Here is a 24,141-nt window from a genome sequence, read left to right as displayed (position 1 = left end):
TTGTCTCGGCTTTCAGAACACCGCTCAGGCAAAACGAGAAAAGACATACATCCTTCAAGACCTCCAGTAGCCTTCCCGTCAAACTAAAAACTTAAATAAATATGAACGCTAAAAAGAAAACAAAACCAACTTCGTCGAAATCTCCCGTAAAGCGTCAAGGAGCCAAACTGAAATCCCCCGCCAGAAATAAAAAGTCCAAGTTAGATGTTACCATGGCAACGAGTGTTGTTGCTATAGTAACTCGACATCTTCAGTCAGCATCGAACGAAGTCAAAGCGGCATCTATGAGCAAGTACATGAGGAATCAGTTTGCATTTTATGGAGTACCAAGTCCGAATCTGACAGATATTTTCAAGCATGTGAGTTACTTTCCACAGTCTCCTTTTTTGTTTACTTGAAGGAAAACAATTCACAAAAGATGTCCCAATAATAAGGTCTCAGGAAAGTTGTCCAGATCTTTTACAATTTAAAGGTACTTTAAAAATGGGCTTTGAATATTTTTGATCAATTTATTGTTTAAATACTCCTTCAGACTAATGTTCAGTTTTGTTGTTGTGTTTTGTAAATCTCTCACTTTCTTACTAATTGTTTAATAACTTTGTTTAAACATTAAAATGTTGCTCCACATTTTCTCAAAATCCTATAGATGTCCGACAGAACACCACTTTTGTGTTTTCATAAAATATAATTATCATTTTACCGTCTCCTCCAAAGAAAATTCTTGTAGAATCTCCCGCCATTACCGACCCAGCAGCCCTACGTAGCATCATGATTTCATTATGGAACGAACCACACCGAGAATGTATGCACGTCGCCTTGAAATTCGCCATGAAATATCAGGCACTTCTCAAGGGTGAAAACGCCGCAGAGTGCCGGGCGACGATGCGGTGTGTAGAGGAGATGATCACAACTAATAGCTGGTGGGATTCAATCGACAACATATCACCTAACCGTAAGATGTAGTTTTAAGAGGAAACAAAAAACCTCAAAGATAGATGAATTACTTTCAAGAAAAAAGTTTTCTCGTTTGTTCAAGAAATTTAATTTGTTTTGGAGTTTATCTGAAAGCAGTCAATGTAAACTGTTCCAAAGTGATGCTTTTTCTTGCAGTACATATTTTTCTACATTTTGACATTTACAATAAAACAATTTTTGAGTATGAATATAAGATTGCAGCCAATACGATGATTGTTTTTTTTTTATGAAACCTCAGCCTGTGTTTATTAGTGTGGACTCGGTTGAGAGGAAGTAATGAGCTATTTTAATTGGGCTGGACTCATCTTATCTGGAATAAAAATTGCGCCACAGGCAAATCGTTTCCCTAGAAATCTGATGTTGCTCTCTCTACCACTTTAATCTTAGATCTTATCTTTGTTTAAATTATTATATGCCTATAACTGCAGTGCTTAACAAACAATACCCTGAATTATTCCATTGCCTGTCTTATTTATTTGGGGCTTTTCTTCAATTGATATTTAGTTGTTGCTTATCTGGCCAAGGAGCAACCAAACGTAGTTAATCCCATTCTAGAGACTTGGATAACTCACAGCAACATGTGGCTTCGTAGAGCAGCGATCCTGTACCAACTCAAGTACAAGGAGAACACTGACCAGGACAAACTATTCAGGTAAAGATATCTTATGTCAAACATCAGTCTGGATGTCTTATATGCTTCCTCTATTTCCCTGTTTTTGTTATATCTGTGCACAATTTCATAGAGCTGCTAAAGCAGCAAATATTTCTTGACAATGTGCTGCTATGCAGAAATGAGCAGGATAACAGTCACAAACTACATGAGACATGGTAGTGTTCCTGTTAAACATCATTTTGCAGTACTTAGCTACTTTTTGTGCATAAGCAGCTCTATGAATTTCATGGTTGGATTAATAAATACACTTGATTTGCTTTTAGATTCTGTCTCACATGTTGCCATGAGAAGGAATTCTTCATCCAGAAATCCATAGGATGGGCCCTTCGCAACTACTTCTACACCGCTCCCAAGGCAGTCAAGGATTTTGTCAAAGAGAATGAGGACAAATTAGCTAAACTCAGCAAGCGAGAGGCTCTCAAACATGCTAGGTGACTGTCTCCAAAAGCATGGTAGAGCTACACGGAGACTTAACAAAAGGTCCTTTAATCAGATAGCTTTTTCAATGATTGTGTAAAAAAACAATTAAAATACTTGGTTCAATAACGAACATAATTGTTATTCTAGTAGCTAGATCAAGGCACTTCACAACATTATTACCACTGTTCATCAGGCACACTTTTAGATCATTCCTCAAACTTTCTCACCCCGGGAGCATACAACCTCTAAACTAGCATTGAGGGGTTCACAGTACTATCTCAGCCCTATCAGGCTCCCATTTGTACACCTTGATGAAGATAAGCAATTATGGTTAAGTGCCTTGGTCAAGATCAGAAGTGTCATAACCTGGCATTTTAAATACTTTTAAATCATGGTTTCTCTTTCTGTGGATATAGAGCCTCTTAGCAAAGTTCATGAAATATTGATTGTGCCCTGAATTGGTTAAATTTACACTTATTCACAAATATCAGCACATTATTGGAAAACATATTGACAATCAAAGTTCATTTTGCACTCATGACTAGTGCACTGAGCAAGATTAAAGGTAGGGTCATTGTATGTTTTTACGGAAAGTAATATTTTTTATAGGCAAAAATCTCAAGAAAGATACAGTAAAAGTCTACTTGTTGAAAACAGCAAAAAGAACTATCACAGTATTTTCATTATGGATGTTGAATCCACCCAAGTATGGCGAGGTGCCACCACATCTCTGGAATTTTGAGTCCTCAAAAATTGCCTTGAGGTCACATTTTTCAGATTCAAATTTGTTGACGTACCTTCATTGATTTTTAATCAATGGGGGCATTTCAAACAAAAAATGTTCGCAGGATGCTTCCTTCAATTACAATCTTTATTAAAAGGAGATTTTCAGACAGAAAGTGTCACAATAAATTTCCGCGGTCATCACCAAAGTATGGCCCTACCTTTAGAGTAAAATCTGTGACTGAGCCCAAAATGTGTGCAGCATGTAAACTGGTTGATGCATTTTTTTTAATTCATTGTTTGGAATGTCTTGACAAACCCTACATTCACAGAAGTACATTTTGAAAAATGGTGGAAATACAATGTAGAGAGGCTTGTAGCAGTGCAATGTCCTGAGTTTGACCTGTCACTGAAAAACAAAGCAAGTGGTGTAACAATTTGATTACACAGTGCTGCTTTAAATTTTTCTACATCATAGATTTCATCTATCCCTGATGAACTTTATTAAAATTCTTAATAATATAAGATCTTTTTGTAGACCCAAACCAAGGGCATATAGTGACTGCAGTCCAATTCCTTAGTCATACTTCGTAAGTGTCAAACAAATCAGAATGTGTACTTTTTGTTTGCACAAATTTCTTTTTTGTAAACTCATCATCCACTTTTAAATGCCTCAACATAATCAAATTGACTATTTTTGTATTAAAAAATTCAATATTTCAATATATTTTTGTGCTTACATAGTTACAAATTATCTAAAATAAACACGAGTAAGTTTATTTAATGTATCACTTTAATTACAGATGATTACCATAAAAAACAAACTTTCTTGAATGTAGATATTATATAGATCAAGGAAAATCATAAACTAAGGAAATAATAAGTAGAACCATTCTGTGTATACTTTGTGGATATTTTCATATTTGTTTAGAATAAATTCTCTTTTATAAAAATTACTTTTTCCCTGACCAACTAATGTTTTTTATTTTAAGGGGCTGTCTTAGACAAGGCTGTGTGATCTTTATGCAAATACCATGACAGCTTTGCATGAAGAACAAGTCTTCCTGCGATAACCTCAATGCAAAGGTCAAAATAGCTCTTGCGTTTAGAACAAACCTGTGATGACCTCTGTTTCAGGGTCGATGTCAATGTCAAAGAAGCAAGGTCTGGTTGGGAGGCCAGGCATAGTGCTCATCTGAAAAGGACAAAACAACAAAATGATGGTGAAAATATTTACATAACTTCCTAACTATACTCCCACGACCGATCACTCATTGTTACTTTACAGGTTTCATGATTCACAATAAGCAGTTTGATTTAATAACTATCATAAACTACAACAAAGGAAGCAATTGCAAAGATTCTGCCTTGTAAGGGCCTTAGAGTGCCTCACATGGTATGAATTATTTAAACTAGAAAGTTGCTTAAGTCTAGCAAATTTTACCAGTGGTAACAATTGTACTATACCCATTGCAACCAAGGTACTGTACCCATAGCAAAGGCAGCTTCTTGGTACCTTTAGGTATAGGCAGAATCTATTGACTACTTTTGCTCAGGCTATGGTATACAAATGTTGAGTGGCTCAGAGTGGAATGGGAGGAATATTATCACAAGGTAAAATTTGGACTGTTCCATTTCACGAGGCGAAGCCGAGTGAAATGGAACAGTCCAAATATTACTGAGCGATAATATTCCTTCCATTCCACGAATTAAAGCCACTCAATATTTGTTTTATATAACTGACATATAGATCATTGAAATTTGATGTATTTTAAAAGTATAACATTATGAAAAATCACACAAATTGTTTGACAACCAAAAACAATATAGCGCCACATAGCGGCCAAAATGCACAAATTAAATAGCAATCGGATCACAACCTTTTGCACAGGTGCTCCTTTGTTTTAGCAGCAGTGTGGCGGCGCTGTATATCTGCTAAAAAACATTGGGAACAAGGATGATCCTAACTGTTGAATGGGAAATGCTATTACCCATGGGCGAATAGGTCTTTTTGATCGCCGGTGCGGATGGGAGTAATAGTGAATGTCACGTGAAGTAAGTTCCACCAATCAAATGACAAGGATCTGTATGTCAGTTATAAAATGAAAACTATGACTCCCTCAGTGATCACCAGAGTGTTCTATTTTCCTTATCCAAGGATCACCTCGGGTGTCATAGTTTTAACCATAGCACTCAAGCAGTTAATATTTGTGTACTGGACACAATTAATTCCTTGAACATCAAGTTTGGAAAAGCTAATCAACTAACTTGCTAATGATGAGGAAAGTAATAGTAGGGGGGTTATCTTCATCACAGACTGAGTTAAATTAAAGATCAGAAATGATTGATAGTAATAATCACATACTCACCGTTCCTATGAGTGGATACAGGAAACCTGCCCCCACACTCGCCCTTACATCTCTAATTGGCAGTGTAAATCCTGTGGGTGTACCTTTCTTTGTCGGGTCATGTGACAAGGACAGATGTGTCTTGGCCATACAGATCGGGAGGTCATTGAATCCTTGGCTACGGTAGCGGTCAACCTTTTTCTGAGCTTCTTCCGAGAGCTCTATACCGTCGGCACCGTAGATTTTACGGGCGATGATGGCTATCTTTTCCTCAATGGGGAGCTGACAAGAAAATGAAAAGTGTGTTACATTCATGCTGTTTCAATGCTGTATTTCAGGAATTTATCTCAAACACTGAGATGTGTGAAGATTTAATTAAAATATCTGCTGAGATATTTATGAGAAAATCACTTCACCAAAGGTTGACTGCCCTTCACACAATCCCAAGTTTAAACTTTTAGAATTTGTTTAAGATCAAGAAGATCGCATACTCATTTAATTCAATTTAATAATGAAGACATCGACTATGAAAACTCTCATCAAACCAATAAGGAATCCACAACAAATAATTTGAAAGAACAAATAAAACAGTGATAAAATACATTTCACATAACAAAGCTGATCGTGTGAGCTAAGAACAGTCACACACAACCATGTTCAGAAAAATACCCAGGAGACAACAAATGGGTGAATTTAATGATAATATTCTACCAACCTTTAGGTCATACAAGAACTGGAAGTTACTTGGTTGTTGGCAGGCCTTCTCCAAGGCAGATGCAAGCAAGGCTGCCCCTGCCCCGCCCTGACTGAAGTGGGTTGCCACAACAGCATCATAAGCCCCTGCCCCCCTGGCCAGAGTCTGGATCAACTGCAACTCATTGTCAGTGTCAGTCCTAAAATTGATCAAAGAAAATGTTTGAAAAATCAAGAAATACACAATAAAAGTCACATGTGAAGGTTTTATCTGAATACAGTGTTTACTTGTTGATAAAAACTGTCAAGGTATTTTCACGAGGTGACAGCGGTAACCAACCGGATCTCTGACAGCAGCACTCCCAAACAGAACTCAACTTACCCAAACCTGTTGATGGCCACAACACAGGGAACACCAAAGAAGGATGCATTCTCAATTTGTTTGCGTAGATTACAGAATCCTGCCTCAAGCAGCTCAAGATTCTCCTCATTGTACTCTTTAGGGAGTGGCTGACCTGCTACAACCTGCGCAAAATACATCAACACACCTCACTTTATTGTTAATCTTATATTAGTCCCTACCTTATTGTGTTGATTTTCCAATTTGGGGAATTTTCCTCCTTGATAAAAAACTAAACGCATCTTTTGGTTTTACCCATATAAACTGATGTTTGTTAGCACTGTATACTCAGGACTTTCTTGAGCTATGTGAAAATAAATCACAGGCATATTACTCAGACGGGATTCGAACCCACGACCTTTGCAATTCTAGAGCAGTGTCTTACCTCCATTTATTGTCAACTTTATAATAGTTCCTACCTGATCGTGTGGGTTTTCCCATTTGGGGTTTTCCTCGTAGATCTAAAAACTACAATTTCTTCTCATTTCCAAATTACCATTCTGTTATATGCGCTTGTGATTTTGGATGTGTTTGGAAACTCAAAACAAATTACGGACCAGTCCCTTTGAATGGCTATTTACAACAGATTATTATTATAATTATATACTATTAAATATTTCTCGTAATAAAACCAATGATGCCTCATAAGTGAACTGAATCACTGTAGCTCGCAACCCCATGAGGAAACCTGTAAACAAGAGTGTTTGCTGTGTGAACCACAAATACCGGGTAGGCCTATTACCCCCTTCCATGATGAGTATTCTGTGTTCTTTTACATATATGTACACTACCAATCACACTACCGCTTAATGTCCCATCCAAATGACAAAGCAAATATGCTAAAATATCTAGCTTCAGGACACAAGTGGCACGACCGGGACTCGAACCCTCACTCTGCTGATCAGAAACACCTGAGCTTGAATCTGGTGCATAAAGGCCCATTCACACGAGCGCTGCAAACGAGGGTCCCGTGCGATTTCATAACATCGATGTTATGAAATCGCAAATCCACGTCGTGTGAATGCTATGTATGTTACGAAATTACCTGGGTCCCGTGTTGTTCATAACACAGATCGAGACCTCCTCCAAAAAATCGCATCGATGTTATAATCACGGGGAGCCATCGTCTGAACCGAATGCCTGCGATCGTAATGAGGGACCGCTGCGTTGACACGTGAAGAACTATGGAGAAAGAAATGGGCGAACTATAGCATGCATATGTACATGTACATACATGTACATGTATATCTGCTCAACGCTGGACTACGATCCGTTTGGCTGGTGGGTTTTGTGGCCGGATGCTAGACCAGCCCAAACCTTTTCGATGTTTTAATTCACCATTTGTTATGTCTCATCAATAATTTCATATCTAAAAAACATTTTCATTTAACAATGTAGCGTTTTTAACGTCCAAAAATCTATTTGAATCATGGAATTTTGTGTTTTTCTTCGACTCGATCATGACTCGACGTTGCTGGATCGCTGCATTTCAAGACAAGCTCAAACCTTGAAGCAAAAACATCGTTCAATCGCAAGCAGAATACGTCATTTGGCTAAGCTTTTCGATGTTTTAATTCATTATTTGGTATGTCTCATCAATAATTTCAAATCTAAAAAGCATTTCCAGTCAACAATGTAGTATTTTTAACGTCCAAAAAGCTATTTGAATCGTGGAATTTTGTGTTTTTCTTTTTCTAGCTTCGAAAACGTAACCCCCTTCCCGCCGGCCGACGGGATGAGAGTTACGTTATCGCAAATGTTTTTAAAATATTCTACATTTTATGTGACTTAACTGATTTCAATGAAATTGATTTATTTTATTCCTTTTAACTGTAAGGTTTTTGTTTTAACTCAAGCCTCTTGCTTGTAGACTTTTGTCCATGCAGTAGGCCTACCCAAACGAGGGACGTATGTTTACATGTGTGTGTGTGCGTGTCGTGTGAATGCTCGCTAAAAAAATCGCACGCGGTAAAGGTGACAGACGGCTGGCGCCCTTAACCAGGGACCCGCGTTTGCAGCGCTCGTGTGAAAGGGGCTTAACACTCAGCCACATCACACCATTAGTAAAAGTGTTAACCGCTAAACTCTGACTAATGTTGTAAATGAACAAAATACATTGAAACAGGAAACATAACCCACCGTAGGTCCCCCACCATGCATCTTGAGTGCTCGGACAGTGGCTACCAGGACAACAGCATTAGGCTGAAGCCCAGAATATCGACACTTGATGTTGAAGAATTTCTCCATACCGATGTCAGCACCAAAGCCTGCTTCAGTAACTGCATATACAAGAAACACAAAAGTTTGTATAAGGATCACTACTTGATGGTACCAATGTATTATTGGTTCAAATGCCATCTTAAAAGTAAGAATCAACATTCAATGGCAAAGTTGGGGTTAATGCAGCATACCAAAATGGTTTTAAACTTTTGTTTTCCTTGAAAGCAAAGGTGACTCCTGAAGTGATATGCATCTGGGCAGAATAAAGTAATCCCATATCACAACTCCAAAAGAAACATAATAGATCAATCCATCATATTCCACATCTTAAACAAAAAAAGTTTTATAAATAAATATATTATATTGTTATAATTTGTAACTTATGTCTATCTTCAATGAATGCAACACTACCAATTGGCTTAACAATCTCGACTATTAACTAAAAATATGACTTACCTACAAAACCATCTTTTCCAACCAGTTTCAGCGCAATCTTGTCAGCAAGAATTGATGAGTTACCATGAGCAATATTAGCAAACGGACCTGCATGCACAAACACAGGGGTACCCTGTGTGTGTGTGATAGTAAAGGGAGTGCACAAAACATTAGTAACATTGAAAATATGCAAGTCCACCAACTTGTACATAACTTACATTGTATAAAGATCATGGTCATGGTGAAAAACTTTCCCCCCCCCCCAAAAAAAAAAAAAAAATAATAATAATAATAATAATTTTCCTAGAAATGATATTGCTGAAATGATAGTAAAACAATTAGTGTTGATCTTGCCAGGCCAAAACCCGATTGAAAATTTTAAACATTTAAGCGGTTTTCCAACTATTTCCTCATGACCTAGGGCCATGAATGCAATTGCCTCTGTGAAGTAGCACGTCTGCAATATAATTTCACATTTCCACACATAAAAAAAACCAAAACTCCCCAGAACCTTTTAATCAGCCAGTCTAAATGAGTACATGTAGTTGAAAGCTGAAGAGTTTTCAATCCCATTTCAGGACAGAAGTATGGCATATTTTGAAAAACTTTCTTTGACAAATGCCTACCTCTAACGTCTGCATAAGGTTTGGTCGGATGGCATCCTTCATCAGAACAGTCAAGGCACCACTCACACCAACATCCTCAGCCGTCACAGGGTTCCCTGACTTATCACTGGCTATCACAATCCTACCAATCCTCTCCCTCATGTCACGCAGACTACTAGTCAGAGCAAGAATGGCCATGATCTCACTGGCTACCGTGATGTCAAACTGAGTTTCTCTTGTAATGCCTTTTTCCGTTGGTGACTGGCCGATGGTGATCTTGCGGAGATAACGGTCGTTTGTGTCCATCACTTAAGAAGTACAGGAAATAAATGCAATCAATTCAAATTAATTGTCGTTGCCAAAGCACATAAAAACTGGTTCTTGGTGTAGTTTTGGAATTCACATAAAACTTTTACAAAGTGTAGTGTATACACGCAGCAGTGCACTTGTATGTATCACTGCAGTGACCCTTATGCACCACACGGAATTCACAATTTTCACCCCTTTGGGAGTCAACTCTTTTGTGTACATTTTGACCTCCGAAATGGCGGATAGGATGTAGTGCGTTTAATTGTGCCTTACATCATGAAACGGGTCCACAAGCTCTAGATGGAGCCACAACCATCATTCCATGATAATTTAATTATAAAACTTTCAAGCAGGCACTGTTTAAGTATTATGAAATATTACCTACCTCTTTGCCAAGTGAGTGTTGATATATCAATGTCCAATCGAGAAAACTTGTTAATCTCATCATCAGTCAGATCATCAGGATTTGTCTTATCAATACCAAGTTTCTGAGAAAAACAAAAAATTTATTCAGAGATAATCTCTCAGAATAAAGATGCTACTTTGGTGCATCACGGCGATACAATATATCCTACACTCACTTGAAAGTTTTAAACTTGCAAAAATTTGAGCAAAATGTTTGACCACATTGATTTCAATCAGTCATAAAAGAAGTTGACCGTGTGACAATACCCCTCAGGCTCACTCTATAGACCAATCCATAAGTGTAAGTGCCATGTGAGGCACCCTTCTTGCTAGGTGTCTTGGAGCGCAATGTATTGTACAAAGACTTTTTAATTTCTGTATGTTTCACTTTTTTATGTGAATAAGGGGGTCTTGCTTAGCTTCCACAACACAGTCAAGAGAATAAACGTGCTACTATGGTGCATCACCGAAATATAATTTTAGGCTCACTTGAAAGTTTCAGAAAAGTTAGACAAATACATTGAATACATTGGTTTAAATAAATCCAAGTCATTCAATTAAACATGAGGGATTTCAACTCACTCGAAGAAAAAAATCAAGAACTACATGGTACCTTTAGTCTGTTCATTTGGATCGGTGAAAACTGTCTGACTCCGTTCTTGGCTGGCACTAATCTGCCATAGAGGGCCTTATCTGTCTGCGTAGCCTCGTGGTACATTCTGGCATCGATGGCTGCAGCCAGGAGGTTGTTAGATGCTGTGATTGCATGAATGTCTCCAGTCAGATGCAGGTTGAACTAATGATGACAGATTCAAACAGTAAAACTTTATGAAACAGTACAATTTTGTTTATTATGAGAAAAACAACATGGTGATCTTGTACCTGAGAGCTTATACATAGGATTCGAACTGTCTCTAGCCACTGGGCATTTGTTCTGGTGATGCAAAGATTGCAGGTTCGAATCCAAACCGATTGATTTGCCTGTAGATTTTGTTTTCTCACAGAACTTAATTGTGCAAGTACTGAGTATACAGTGCTATAATACACACCAGTGTAAAGGTAAACACAAACTATATGAGATTTTGTAGTCGGTATAATGTTAAACAATGTGGTTAAAAACATACTCCGAAATAGCTGGCATTTATAACACTTAGTTCCCCAAGTACACAAGTAGTTTGAAAATCTATTTTTTCATAGTTTCATTTCATAAAAACTAGAGAATTGGGAATGATTGTACTCATTGCAATACATTTATGTACTATCTTGTCTTATCGGAAGTAGCAGAATGAATGACTGATACACACAATAAGATTAGACTCATAGGTTTGCAATACATTTATGTACTATCTTGTCTTATCGGAAGTAGCAGAATGAATGACTGATACACATAATAAGATCAGACTCATAGGTTTGTTAAGGGCCTGTGAATTAATCAGGGATGAAATTTGACGAATGTGAACATTCTTGAAAATGGCTCTTTATCCATGGTTCCCCATTACTCTAGACGTTACAATTCCAGAGGGAAAGACACTGAAAACTACAGGTTTGGATACAATGAGGTTTACTGTTTTCTCCCTTTGATGTCTGCTTTACTTCTTTCAAAAAAATTTAAAGGCTCAATGAGATTTTGAATTTTGTTTGTTTACTGAATTCAGGATAAATAACGTGTCTGATCATGTCTGAAACTTTCCTCCATAGTCTCATTGATTGCCACTGCATCACCACTCAACAGCTTACCTCTTCCATAGGAATGACTTGTGAGTAACCTCCCCCTGCAGCCCCACCCTTAATGCCAAATGTTGGTCCCTGTGACGGCTGACGTACGCACGCAAACACATTCTTATTGATGTGTGCCCCCAGGGCCTGACACAGCCCAATCGTTGTGGTGCTCTTCCCTTCCCCAAGGGGGGTTGGGGTGATTCTGAATTTGGGGAAAGGAAACAATACTAACGTTTTAAAAGAAAACCTCTGAATAGTTTCAGATATAGATAAAAGAATTATTTAAAACCCTATTTGGAAAATGATACAATGACTGAGGTGACTACATCTACACGTAATTTTGCACACTACTACTGAAAAACAGTCTTGTTTATATAGTGTTCATCTATACCGGATGCTTGCTTACAAGAGGGCAACATTTGGGGTAAAATTTTGGGATCAAACAGATGAGGGAAGACTTTAAAAGAGTCATAATAAATTTAAACTTGAACTTGTGAGTTACCATTACTTAAAAATTTTTTGTAAAACATCTTTATAACCGTTCTTGTTACCCCCCAAAGGCAAAATTGTGCATAAAGTGTGCCCTCTTGCAGTCCAGTATTGTCTCCCTTAAGGACACAAGAGTTAAGGACGGGCACTTGAACCCACATTCTGTCAATCAGAAACACAGGCTTGATGCTTTACTTTTAAAAAGAACAAGGGCACTTATGCGAAAATCTTCATGGTAATGGACAACCTCTACAAGGTGATTGCAATTTCCTCTCATGCCTCCGTGATGCACGAGGCCTAAAACACATCTAAAGTCTGGGCCCGATTTCATAGAGCTGCTTAAGCACAAAGTTTTGCTTAAGCAAAAAAATCCTTGCCTAGTAATATCAGATTACCGGCCAAGACTTCACTCAATTGTTATGCTAAGTAATAAACAGCTAAATACCAGTCACAAGCAATGTATACGGCACGAAATATTGGCCAGTAACATGTGCAAAATAAGCGAGCTATTTTCGTGCTTAAGCAAATTTTTTGCTTAAGCAGCTCTATGAAATTGGCCCCTGGTGTGTTGATGACCACATCTCACTACACCATTAAAAGAATAACTTAGATTTAGTATCCATGCATTCTGTGATATCGGTAATTGTAGTGACTTACCCAGCAACAACAACATATTTTCCATTAGGTTGGTCTTTGAGTCGATCCAGTATGCGAAGAGAAACTTTGGCCTTCTTCTTGCCGTAGAAGTCAATCTCTGAAGGCAAGAGACATAACTCCTGAGTGATCTCTGCAACATCCTTCGGGGTTTGGGCTCGTGAGATATCGATGTCTGACGGTATAGGAGATAGAGGTGTAATCGGGAGGTATCGAATCTTCCATTGGTCAGTCTGGAGACAAAAAAATTTAATTCAAAAGATTTGAATGTTTGGCGTTTCTATTTTTTTAAACAGAAGGCAATTTTGTACCAAAAGTGTTCAAAGGAATGCCAACATCCATTTCTTAAACACTGTCTTAATGTATGCTTTCGTATTCACATTCACTAGTCTTTTTTAAGTTAATTTTTTTTCCAGGCAGCACACCCCATTGGTGTTTGCACCAAAGAACGCATTCAGTAGTGATATTTTTAGTTTATTTTCTAAAAAGAAATAATTGGTCCAATCAGGGAATTTCGTCAACGAAAATTGTCTACAAATACCCCAACCAAGACATGTATATCTAAAATATTTTAAGACAGCTAAACTTCCGTTTTAGTTTTAACAAATAATAATTTCAGCCCACCATGTTGGTTATTACATCAGATTAAACGTGTATCTGTAGAAGTAACTGAATGTCGTTTGAATACCGAGTAAATTTTGTGATAGTTTGGTTGTTAGGGTTTTTTTTTTTGCTGGTGCCCAGAGAAACTTCATACTACAGTTATTATGCAGTCTTTAGTCTGCATAACCAAGGGACTAATATAGTTTAACAAATGTGGGCAGATGTTGAGGGTACCAGCATTTTGATCAAAAGGTAAAAAGGTAACAATTGCAGAGCTGTTAGGATAGCTGCTCACAAAAACACGAGACATATAACCTTGGGATTGGGCGATTTCGGGCTGTAAAAGGATTTGTTATGAAATAAATATGGTAGAAAAGATGTTTTAAAAGTAGAATGTAATGAACCATTCATACACCCCTCAAAATTGTGTGGTTTTCATGATATTTCGTTAACTGTCCATAATGCTGTCGAGTCAAAAATTGGGTTCTACAAAATGGCGATCGTGTTAGTTAAAAGAAAACCATTGCGTGAATCAATATATATTCTACTTTAAACAATTTTCCGACCATATTCATTTCTTAACAAATGCTTTTTATAGCCCCCAAAATAGGGTCATTGTTTGGTTGCTGTCAATGTAATGCTGATTTATAAGAAAATTATCAAGAAAGATTGAGAAAAACACTTGTGCAAGTTTCAGTTGAATACAGTGTATACCTGTTGAGAAAAGAGCAAAATATTTTCACAAGGGTATTTTCACAAGAACATTGACTCCATCAAAAATTATCGAGGAGACAGCGGGTACCAATAACATCTCTGGCTGCAGCATAAGTGAACGGACACCAACCCTCAGAAATCTGAGAAATTAATCTATCCAGAGATTTAAATGTTAATTTTGACTTCCATCAAAATACGCATTGAGACAAAAGTATTTCACAGAATACTTGCTACTATTACCATCATTTAGAACAACTAAGCTTTCATATGTGACAAGTTCTACAAAAAGCAGTCGCTTGTCGCACAACCCACTTTCCAGTACAGGGCTGTTGAGTGATGGGATGGGGAATTTTTTTCAATTTTTTTAATGTGGTTTTATGCTTCTTTAGGGTCTATATTTTCACATTTTCTGAAAAAAAAAAACCTTTTTGTTCATCCCCTAGACCTCAATAGTTGATGTTTTTATAACAGGCCGTTTCCTCAGTATGGGTTATTTTCAGATTGTGACATAATCTATTTCAAAAGGTCATAACTTTTGAACCAAACATCACACAAGTGTGTAAGATATGTCAAAGTGAAGCTTGTTGTATCCTCTTTTTCAGCTATATATAAACCCAATAAGTCAATTGTCCCCCTTGTGACTCAGTCTTGCAGAGCCCATCACTTATAGAAATTACAAAATTATTGTTCAGTATGACCCTACCTTTACGATGAAAATTTATTATTTTAAAAAATAGTTGTTTTTCTTCATTAAAAATTTAGAAACACACAATCACAAACTAGAAAGACAAGACTCTTATTTCTTTGTGTGTTAGTTCAGTTCTTTGGTTATAAAATTATAAACCAAATCACTGGCACCGTTTATTGTTAGGTTTTGAATACAAACGCTGTGGCCTTATAGTACTGGTGACCTTTGTAACAATCTTTTATTCATAAGTTTACGAAAGTCCAAATTTTGAGAGCACCTTTGGAAAACGTTTTGAAAGAGTAACAAATAATATTGGTGACCTTTATTTTGATTTGAAATTTTGATTAAATTTGATGAATTTCTCTCATTAATAAGTGAAATGAGTTAAAACATGATTTGTACAAACATACGATACAAACATATCATTCATGGTTTGACACAAGCAAGTTTTTTCACAGTCAAACTTTGCTTATATCTCCCAAAAACTATCCCACACAACAAAAAAATTACATCTTAAATGAAGCCCTTGTTACAGCCCTATTTCAAATTGAAATCGCTATTATATTAGTAATTATTTCCAGTAATCATGGAAAATGGCAAAAGATCTTTGGAATTAGAAACAAATTTAACACTGAATCTTTTCAAGGTCATCAAACAAAAACAAAAAAATCACTCATTTTATGAGTATCAGCAAATCACAACGTGAAAAAAATATGTTAGTTTTTAGAAGTTTCAAAAAATTAAGACTTCATCCGAGTGGTTTAGAATTGTAACTACACTGTAATCGGCGGTCAGAATTCATACATTAAACGATAAATGAAAACACGAAGCAGCAAAATCAAATTAACATTACACCAATGCAAGTCACTGATACAAGATCCAGTTGAGGACATTTCAATTCCTACATTTCAAATTATTACAGAAAAACCAGGAAGCTCATTTGGGGTCAAAGCAACTCAACACATTGTTCAACATGCCAAGCAAACAATAATTTTTTGGTTGCTATCAGCAAAAATACGGCACTAGTTAAACAAATAGTTTCTGACTGGAAAACTTGTTTTTTCTTTCTCTTTTCTTGAATGGGTAAAAATTGGCTTCACACTAGTTTCTGCAAATTAGCACCTCTAGGCTATATACTATGGCTTGGGTGCCTGGGCTTGACAAAACAGTTTGAATACTACTGTAACTACACCATGTGGTCAATACATCTACACTTAAAGTTGGGATGTGAAATGTTTAAACCGAGGAAAAAATAACAAGTGGAAATCTGTTTCAAAATTTCAAAAGTTTAAACAATAATTTAAAGATATAAATAATCCCTCCCTCCTTCGGAATTATTATCCTTCTTTAAATTATGTTTATTTGTTTAAACTAGAAGTTCTGACGATGACAAGTTCTGATATTGATCAATTTGAAGGCACCTCGCCATTTTTGTTACCTCTTTTCAACACTTGGTGGCAGCAGACAGGCCATCATTTTTGACAATGTGTGCTGGCTCAGTTCTTACAATCCAAGTGATAAATTTCAAAATTAAATTGAAATGTAATGTTCAGAAATTTGTATGTCAGCAGATAGTTTTACCTTTAGGTTTGAAGAATGACAAAATAACAAGTAACAAATAAATGTTCTACAAAATTTACGAAAAAAAAATCCGGTGACGCCAGGCAAAAATATGCATATGTGTGAAATGTGATAATTTGGTAGTCTGAATCTTAAAGGGTGCCCTCAATGTGGATTCTGCATGTGACTTGCATCAGCTGTGGGGATGGGGGGGGGGGCTTACTGACTAACATTTGCTTTGGTTAGCGTCCTCTTAGCGCCCTCTAGCGTGTTGCTCATCAGCATGGCGACAGTCATGGGGCCAACACCACCAGGCACTGGGGTGATCTGAGATGCGACTTCCTTTACGTCATTGAAATCGACATCGCCGACTAGACGGCGACCACTCTTTGCAGTTTCATCTAGGGGAAAGAAACAAAAGTAGGGGATGGTTAGACAGCAAAGGGGCTAGTTACTCAGACCAGGGGCTGGCTTCTAGACCAATTTTAGTGGTGGGCTCTAAATTCAATTCAGTCCACCAAGGGCGAGCAGTCCACCAAAATTATTCTTGTTTAGATATGGGGCCATGTACATTCTGGGGGAAATCTGTGCTGGGCAGCACAGTAAATTTTACTCAGTATGCTGGGCGAAATTTGTTAGTTTTGGCCCGCCCGGCACCACCCTCTGTGGCTACAACACTGACTCGAACCATTGGCTAGTCATTCAAAATAATTCAGAGTAATTCAGTTACACAGACCAAGTGCGAGTTTGATGTCCCCACAGCGATTTTGGGCCAAAGGTAGGGTCAATTTAGGGATTGAATATTTACCATCAATGAAGTTGATTCCACAGTCAATGACCACTGCACCGTCTTTGATCCAGTCTCTCTTCACCATGCGAGCCTTGCCGATAGCTACAACAACAATATCAGCCTCTGCAACCTATTAACATGAATTAAGGCAAGATCCACAAGAAATTAGTTGGGTTGTCAGGGCTGAGCGGTCTATGGTGGTGGACTAAAGTTCTGTAATTTACAAAATGTGGGGCCAAGTTCTGGCCTGGTCAGTCGCCACACTTGTGTCCTTGAGCAAGGCACTTTATAAGAATTGCTTCTGTCCACCCAGGAGTACAAATTGGTATTGGGAGCTTGGGAGTAACCTGTGTTGGACTGGCGTCTTGCCTGGGAGGAAATGAAATATTCTGAGATGTTTAATGCCAAGAAAACCTGGATATAAGATCAGCTTGATCAGCCATTGGCTCAGGACAGTCTTTACAACCACAAGAAACGACATGTAAAGTATTTACATGAATCATTGGTTTTCTGGAAGAGAAAATTACTTTAAATTGACTCACCACTGTGGCAGGAACCTTGGTGCGGGAATGGCAGACGGTAACCGTAGCATTGTGACCACGAAGTAGGTCTGACATCGGGGCACCGACTATCTTGCTACGTCCCATCACCACAGCTCGCTTGCCCTCAACTTCGACTCCTTCAGAAAATAGCAAAATTTCAAAATGAAACGTCTTGTATAATCAAGAGTAGATGGAGTAGAAGGGTAGCAGTCCTGGGGTCGATTTCACAAAGAGAATAACTCGTCCAAACTCGTGATAAGACTAGACTAGTCTAAACTCTTTGTGAAATCCACCCCAATACTTCACAGAGGTAACGAAGGTGATGCCTCCATAACCCCTGGTCATTGCCTCGATGCCCTTGAAATACTCCAGTAGAAATTTACAATTTTGACAATTATTACAACGAAACAAAAAGTACAAAAACAAGTAAATAAGAAAACAAGAAATGGATGGCAGTGATGACTTGGTTCTGATGAAAATATAGAACAGAAAAATTCCCATGAGAGTTGTACATACCACTACGCCTCAACAGCACCATGCATCCTTTTGGTGTACATGGAACGAAGCAGGAATCCAGCTCTCCCCTTGCCAATTTACCAGCATTGTGCACATGCAACCTAACAGAGGGAAATGTACCCATGAAACAAAAGTTTTTATGATGGTGACTTTGTGTTCACATTACAAGCAGGTCATCCTGTTGACGCAGCCAACGTCATCATCACAACAAACTCAGTTGGGCTATTTAGAATGTGAGTCAATGTGTTTTGTGTGTTTATACAGTGTAGTGCACAATGGGAGACTTTGGGACGCTAGGTGGCAGCAGACTTACCAGGTAAATTTCCATTGTTTACGTAGTTCTGAGCGTGTGCACATGACTGAGAACAATGGATTACACTTGGTAAGTCTGCGGCCACTAAGCGTCCCAAAAGTCTCCCATTAAGGCGATGCAACAAAAATTATTTTTCTGTAACACGGATTTACGCGACTCTCCTGAAAATATTGCTCTGTGATTTTCACGGGTTTTTTTCTCTCAAAAACTTGGTGACTAATGAGGCTGAAACTTCTACAGGTAAATTATATTACATAAATCTTCATTCACAGCGAGTAGGGATTCATGTCATGGCCAACAACTTGATCTACAAAAGGTATCAAAACACCTTTAGGGATGCTACTTACCCATCAACATCTTTGCTGGGAATGACAGCATTGGCTAATGTGTCTTGATCCATTGGGACGTCAGAGTCTGGTGGCATCTGGACAATGATTCCATGCACTTTGGGATCATTGTTTAACTCGTTAATCTTATTCAGGGCCTAAAGAAAAGAGAAAATACAGCAGATTTGTACTGCAGATTAAAGAACAATCCACACTTTATATAGGATTTTAAGCATTGCATGGTGACTGGTGAGGTATCAATATATATTTGGTTTGCGGTAACACCATGCGTGTATCTACTTGCCAGGTAGCGTTTGTTCTTAGAGAATTGTCTTGCTTTATTCTACTACCGCAGAGTAGATGTTCGGGGGTTCGGTAGACTTCTCAGTTCTGAAAATAACTATCCTGCTTTTTTAACTTTTACCTTAGAATAATAGAATTAGGCTTCGCTTGTTCCCTGGCTGTCCTGGACAAATCCAAATGGGTCAAATTTCTCCTCCAACAGACTACAGAGGGCAACAAACATTGTGTGCTCCATGGGGAAATCAAATCAAATCAAATCAAATCAAATCAAGCTGAGTACTTAGTATAATGCATTTAATTGTTTAGATCAGAAGTGAATTAATATTAAGGCCGGGGGCGACATCAGTGACACAATCGACTATTCCTATCAGCGTGAATTCAACTATTGTGTCTGTGGCAAACACTATGCCACAATGCATCTTGGGAACTTAAAATTAGCCGCCACTAGTGTCGAAGTTGCGACTATTTGAGGCGCGACTAGTCGCCCAGGCCTAACCTAATTACTATCCAAGGCAGTACAACTTTATCTAAAATCAAAGGAAAAGATCCTAACAGCAATCTTACCTCTTGTATTGTGATTGATCTTGGAAGCTTGTAGTGATTTGCAGTTATACCAATCTGTAATAACAAAAAACAACCATTATTTATAGTCTTACAATACATAGTGCACGTATCTACCAAGGTATTCCAGGCGCTTGAACAACAGAAACATTTTAGCCTCCGAGAAAGACTCTGCTAGGGTTGAAATGTCAGACCATCAACTATTTTTTACATTTATAACCTCGGTCATTTTGGTTGGTAAGTTGTTTGCAACAGCTAATTCTATTTTTTTCTCAGAAACATTTTAAGACAGTTTTGATTTTTCATATGAGACTGGTTTTTGTAGGACCTTTTAAGGGTTTACAAGTTTACAAGATACTGTGGAGAATTCAGCAGCCACTGCAAGAAACACCAAAGCAAACCTCTTTTCTTAACGACCCGTGTAACTGGGTTTTTTTACGTGCATTACACGACACAAGGCAACTATGGCTTTACTTCCCATCTGTAGGATGAAGCAATAATGACTTATATCTTCCTCAAGGACACAAGCGTCAAGACTGAGACTCCAACCCACACTCTATGCTATGCTGTACAATTTGTTCACGTTTTTACTTGTATGAAATAAACCAATTGTGACCATCCACCACCAATAGGCTGTAAAGTTGCACTTGTAAATTGCAGAGCCTATTAAATTGTTTGGGTTTTCAAGAAATCTTTGAGAAATCTGAATAAAAAAGTAGGTGGCTTTGAGAAATCATAACTTCGTCAAGAAAAGTCTGATTTAAATGTGGATGGTATCATTTTGAAGCTGATTACACACTCTCTCCAAAAGTGCATTGAGCCCATAACAGTAAAAGTGTCAACTTTACAGCCCATTGGTGGTGGATGGTCACAATTATTTAAGACATCTTGCTATAATAGGCAAAACCGAATCCATTATTTCTTTTTATACACTATTTACCTCCTCAGCTGCTGCCAGCTTGTGCTTGATGTAGCGATTAGAATCATCACGGTCCCCAATCTAAAAGAATAAAAGTCAACAATCCAAAAGGTAAACAAGCAAGGCACATTGTTTCAAAATGTTGAGCCTTTACTTCATCTTAAACTGGGTTCTTCTCAAAACCAACTCTTGGAAGATGTCATTTTGGACCCCAAAATATTATTGTTGATACTGTTGTTATGACCCAATTATAGTCGGTACGATCCAACCATAGTTGGGACGGCCCACTTCAAGTTAGGATGATATTATAATATGGAATAACAATGCAGAAGTCTTGGCATGGTTGGCAAGCACAAAAGTTAAATTGTAAATACCTGAACAATCGCAAGACCAGGTGCAAACCCTGGATTCTCAGATTTGAGTTTGGTCACCTCTTCCTTCAGCTCAGCTCGATACTCTCTGGTGAAAAAAAAATTCTAAAATATAAATTCTGAAAAATTTGTGAACTGCAATATTATACACATAATGAATGTTTATGAGTGCAATGGTGCGAATATGTTCATGAGTTGAAAGATGGAATGTTCTATTCAACGAGGCGGAGCCGAGTTGAATGGAACATTCCAGCTTTCAACGAATGAACATATTCGCACCATTGCACGAATGAAAAACATTCATTATTTGTTTTATATAACAACCAAGTAGATCTTTGTCATTTTGATTGAAAGATACAACTTTCAAAACAAACAAAGCGTAGGCCTACAATTTTTAATTGTAGAATCAGAATGCTAGTATTAGTAATTTTACTAATATTATTCCTTGCAGTAACACTGCTGCGTTACAAACACACGCGCACGCAGTGATGTTTTTACTCAGCTTTTTTCGTTCCATCCGAAAAGTACCATTGCACGCTGGCAGCGTGCAATGGTACTTTTCGGATGGAACGAAAAAGCACGGTGAGTGACTCAGCGTGCAATGGTACTTTTATTTGCTATCACGTGACGGACAATCCTCCAATCAAATGGCAAGGATCGGCTTGGGTGTTATATAATAAATACTAGTGGATAGACGTTGAGACTTCTCAGTGTACAAATTTTTAAAACTGGACATCCCGACAAATCAAGATGTAGAGAACGACAAAGGCGTCTTAATAGATGGTAAATTTGCATCTGGGATAACGAATATTAATTTTGGTTTTACCCTAACAATGATGTGTGTTAGCACTGTATACTCTATACTAAGGCTTTAAAAAAATGCCTCCACCTTTTTCCCCTGCTGTTTAGGTCAGAGTCAAATGCATTTTGTAATTCTTCCATAAAATAAAATATTTCGTTATGAAACTAACTTTCAAAAGTGTTTTATGTTCCGATTGGATTGAATGCATTGTGCATTGAAGTGGATTTGCTGACCATGATCACAATGCAGCCATCTTCCAAGCAGGAATTTGAAGAGATCCCTTGAAAACAAACAACAAGTTTTGTTTGTTTTTAAGGGAATCTATAACCCGGTGTGTAGAGAGTCAATTAATTTATCTCAGATGTCTATCTACAAATATTCGTGTGTGATCTGGGAAGGCCAAAGGTCCATTACCTTTAATCGTTGCGTTATTACACAATATTTGTGCAACTGTACATTGAATTTTAATAAGCAGACATTCAAAGTAATCAATACCCTTTCCCAACACCCCCACCCCCTGCCTCCAAATCAGAGCGAATTACTGTCTTTTTAACAGGGAGTGGATAGCTTACCAGGGACAGTAAAGTAAATTCATCCAAAAGCTATAAGCCACAAATACGAAAGAGAAAAAGCAGTTTTTTCAATCCGAATATGAGTTTAGCAATTGGTTTGACTTTTGAATTGATTTATGTGGAAAACTTTCCATATCCAACTCACTTTTTCACTCTAAAAAAGGCAATAACTTTAGTAAATATTGATTTTGTAATGACTGAAAAAGTTGCGGTTGGAAACGGAAAGTTTTCCTGAATAAAAACTAGGTGCCGGTGTCTCAGGCCAAGGAAATCTGTCTCTCGGAGATTCTGTCCCGCCCATTGGGAGATTAAAGCGGGCTGAAGGAAGACGGCTCAAAAGAAGGACCTTACTAGAGCAAAGTTGTACACCGATTGCCATACGAGGGGACGGCCGGTGTCAGATGCAATCGTGTCCGCCATGCAATACTGTACGCTCCGGACACTTTTGCGTATGCAATCGTGTCCGGGGCTATGCAAAAATGGTCCGGTGGACGTACATCGGCTGTACATGTATGTGTGCGCATAAGCGAGCGTGCATGCACTGAACCTACGTATACATGCACCATGAATATTCATGTATTTTATGATTGCAGCGAATACCCAACGGCCGAACATTTCCCATGTCATTCATGACATGCACTTAGCTTGTAAAAAAATGGCGAACGTGTTCCATCGACTAAGCCTTAAGGCAAGGGCTTTAATTTACTGCAAGGACGGTTTTGCACGGGGGCAGACACAACTGAATGTGCATGTGTCCGGGCGGACACGATTGCATTGCAAAACCGTCCGGTGGACAACATTGCATATGCAATAATTTCCTCCGGATAGTATTGCATAGAGGACATAATTGCATTCGACACCGGACAGAATCTCTGGGGGCACAGATCACCTGCTGCCGAACCGGCCGAATCTGACTGCCTGTGCAGTGTGAGTGTGCCACTGTTCATGCTGTTTGGGACTTTTTAGTTGTTTTTGTTGTTGATAAAAAAAAAAGTTAGTTTAGCAATTTTAAATATTATCATAAGTTTTTGGTCAGATTCGGCAACCTTTTCCCCACAATAAATTCTACAAGTCAACTATACAAACGACATAATGACACTGAAAAATACTTTGACCCGCGCCCAGGCGATTCCCGGGCAGCATGCAGAGTGAGCCCAGAGCAGAGACCACCCCCATATTTTTGAGACACAGGGGGCCGAGCAAGTCGTTGTACTGAAACTGACGTGATACTTACGCCGATATAGCTTTCCCGTCAATAATCTTGCCTCGTACGTCTCCCGACATGATTGGGATAAGTATATCACTGTTTAATCTTGAAATGAAGAATAATTTAAAGACTTCACCAAACAGTTATCTTCAGTCCCCCAGCTAGGTAAGGCAGAAACCGCAGAAGAGTGAAACATGCGCGACTTTTGTCAAACACACACTTGATGCGTGTGCGCCCTGGGAAAGTGCGCCCTCTTTTTTTGTTAATGGCCAACTTTAGTAATTGG

At 38.1% G+C, this 24,141-nt stretch overlaps 2 protein-coding genes across 2 annotated transcripts; one reads left to right on the top strand and one right to left on the bottom strand.

The window, feature by feature from the left end:
• Positions 1–3,751, top strand: LOC117296684. Its single transcript, XM_033779749.1, has 4 exons — positions 1–359; positions 715–952; positions 1,480–1,627; positions 1,912–3,751. The coding sequence occupies exons 1-4, from the start codon at positions 102–104 to the stop codon at positions 2,081–2,083; spliced, it is 816 nt and encodes a 271-aa protein (XP_033635640.1). The 5' UTR covers positions 1–101; the 3' UTR covers positions 2,084–3,751.
• LOC117296590 (C-1-tetrahydrofolate synthase, cytoplasmic-like) lies at positions 3,058–24,083 on the bottom strand. The gene is made up of 20 exons (XM_033779644.1): positions 23,883–24,083; positions 21,278–21,362; positions 20,925–20,984; positions 19,988–20,041; positions 19,142–19,278; positions 18,482–18,582; positions 17,966–18,102; positions 17,442–17,553; positions 16,865–17,034; positions 13,072–13,301; positions 11,944–12,127; positions 10,820–11,002; positions 10,187–10,289; positions 9,514–9,800; positions 8,909–9,020; positions 8,372–8,511; positions 6,215–6,357; positions 5,855–6,032; positions 5,161–5,421; positions 3,058–3,986 (listed from the first exon to the last, which is right to left on the bottom strand). The coding sequence occupies exons 1-20, from the start codon at positions 23,930–23,932 to the stop codon at positions 3,897–3,899; spliced, it is 2,817 nt and encodes a 938-aa protein (XP_033635535.1). The 5' UTR covers positions 23,933–24,083; the 3' UTR covers positions 3,058–3,896.
• Between the last annotated feature and the right edge of the window lie 58 nt (positions 24,084–24,141).

The sequence above is a fragment of the Asterias rubens genome, chromosome 1 (genome assembly GCF_902459465.1).
Source record: "Asterias rubens chromosome 1, eAstRub1.3, whole genome shotgun sequence".
NCBI classification, from domain to species: domain Eukaryota; kingdom Metazoa; phylum Echinodermata; class Asteroidea; order Forcipulatida; family Asteriidae; genus Asterias; species Asterias rubens.
The sequence above is the reverse complement of the archived record's forward strand: the minus strand, read 5'-3'. Positions and strand labels throughout refer to the sequence as shown.

Coding starts and splice junctions, on each gene's coding strand:
- LOC117296684 (XM_033779749.1), top strand. CDS start 102: ATGAACGCTAAAAAGAAAACAAAACCAACTTCGTCGAAATCTCCCGTA. Junction 360..714: donor TGACAGATATTTTCAAGCAT/GTGAGTTACTTT, acceptor TCTCCTCCAAAG/AAAATTCTTGTAGAATCTCC. Junction 953..1,479: donor CGACAACATATCACCTAACC/GTAAGATGTAGT, acceptor ATTGATATTTAG/TTGTTGCTTATCTGGCCAAG.
- LOC117296590 (XM_033779644.1), bottom strand. CDS start 23,932: ATGTCGGGAGACGTACGAGGCAAGATTATTGACGGGAAAGCTATATCG. Junction 17,035..17,441: donor TGGAATCAACTTCATTGATG/GTAAATATTCAA, acceptor TCTTTCCCCTAG/ATGAAACTGCAAAGAGTGGT. Junction 3,987..5,160: donor TGTATCCACTCATAGGAACG/GTGAGTATGTGA, acceptor TGTCCTTTTCAG/ATGAGCACTATGCCTGGCCT.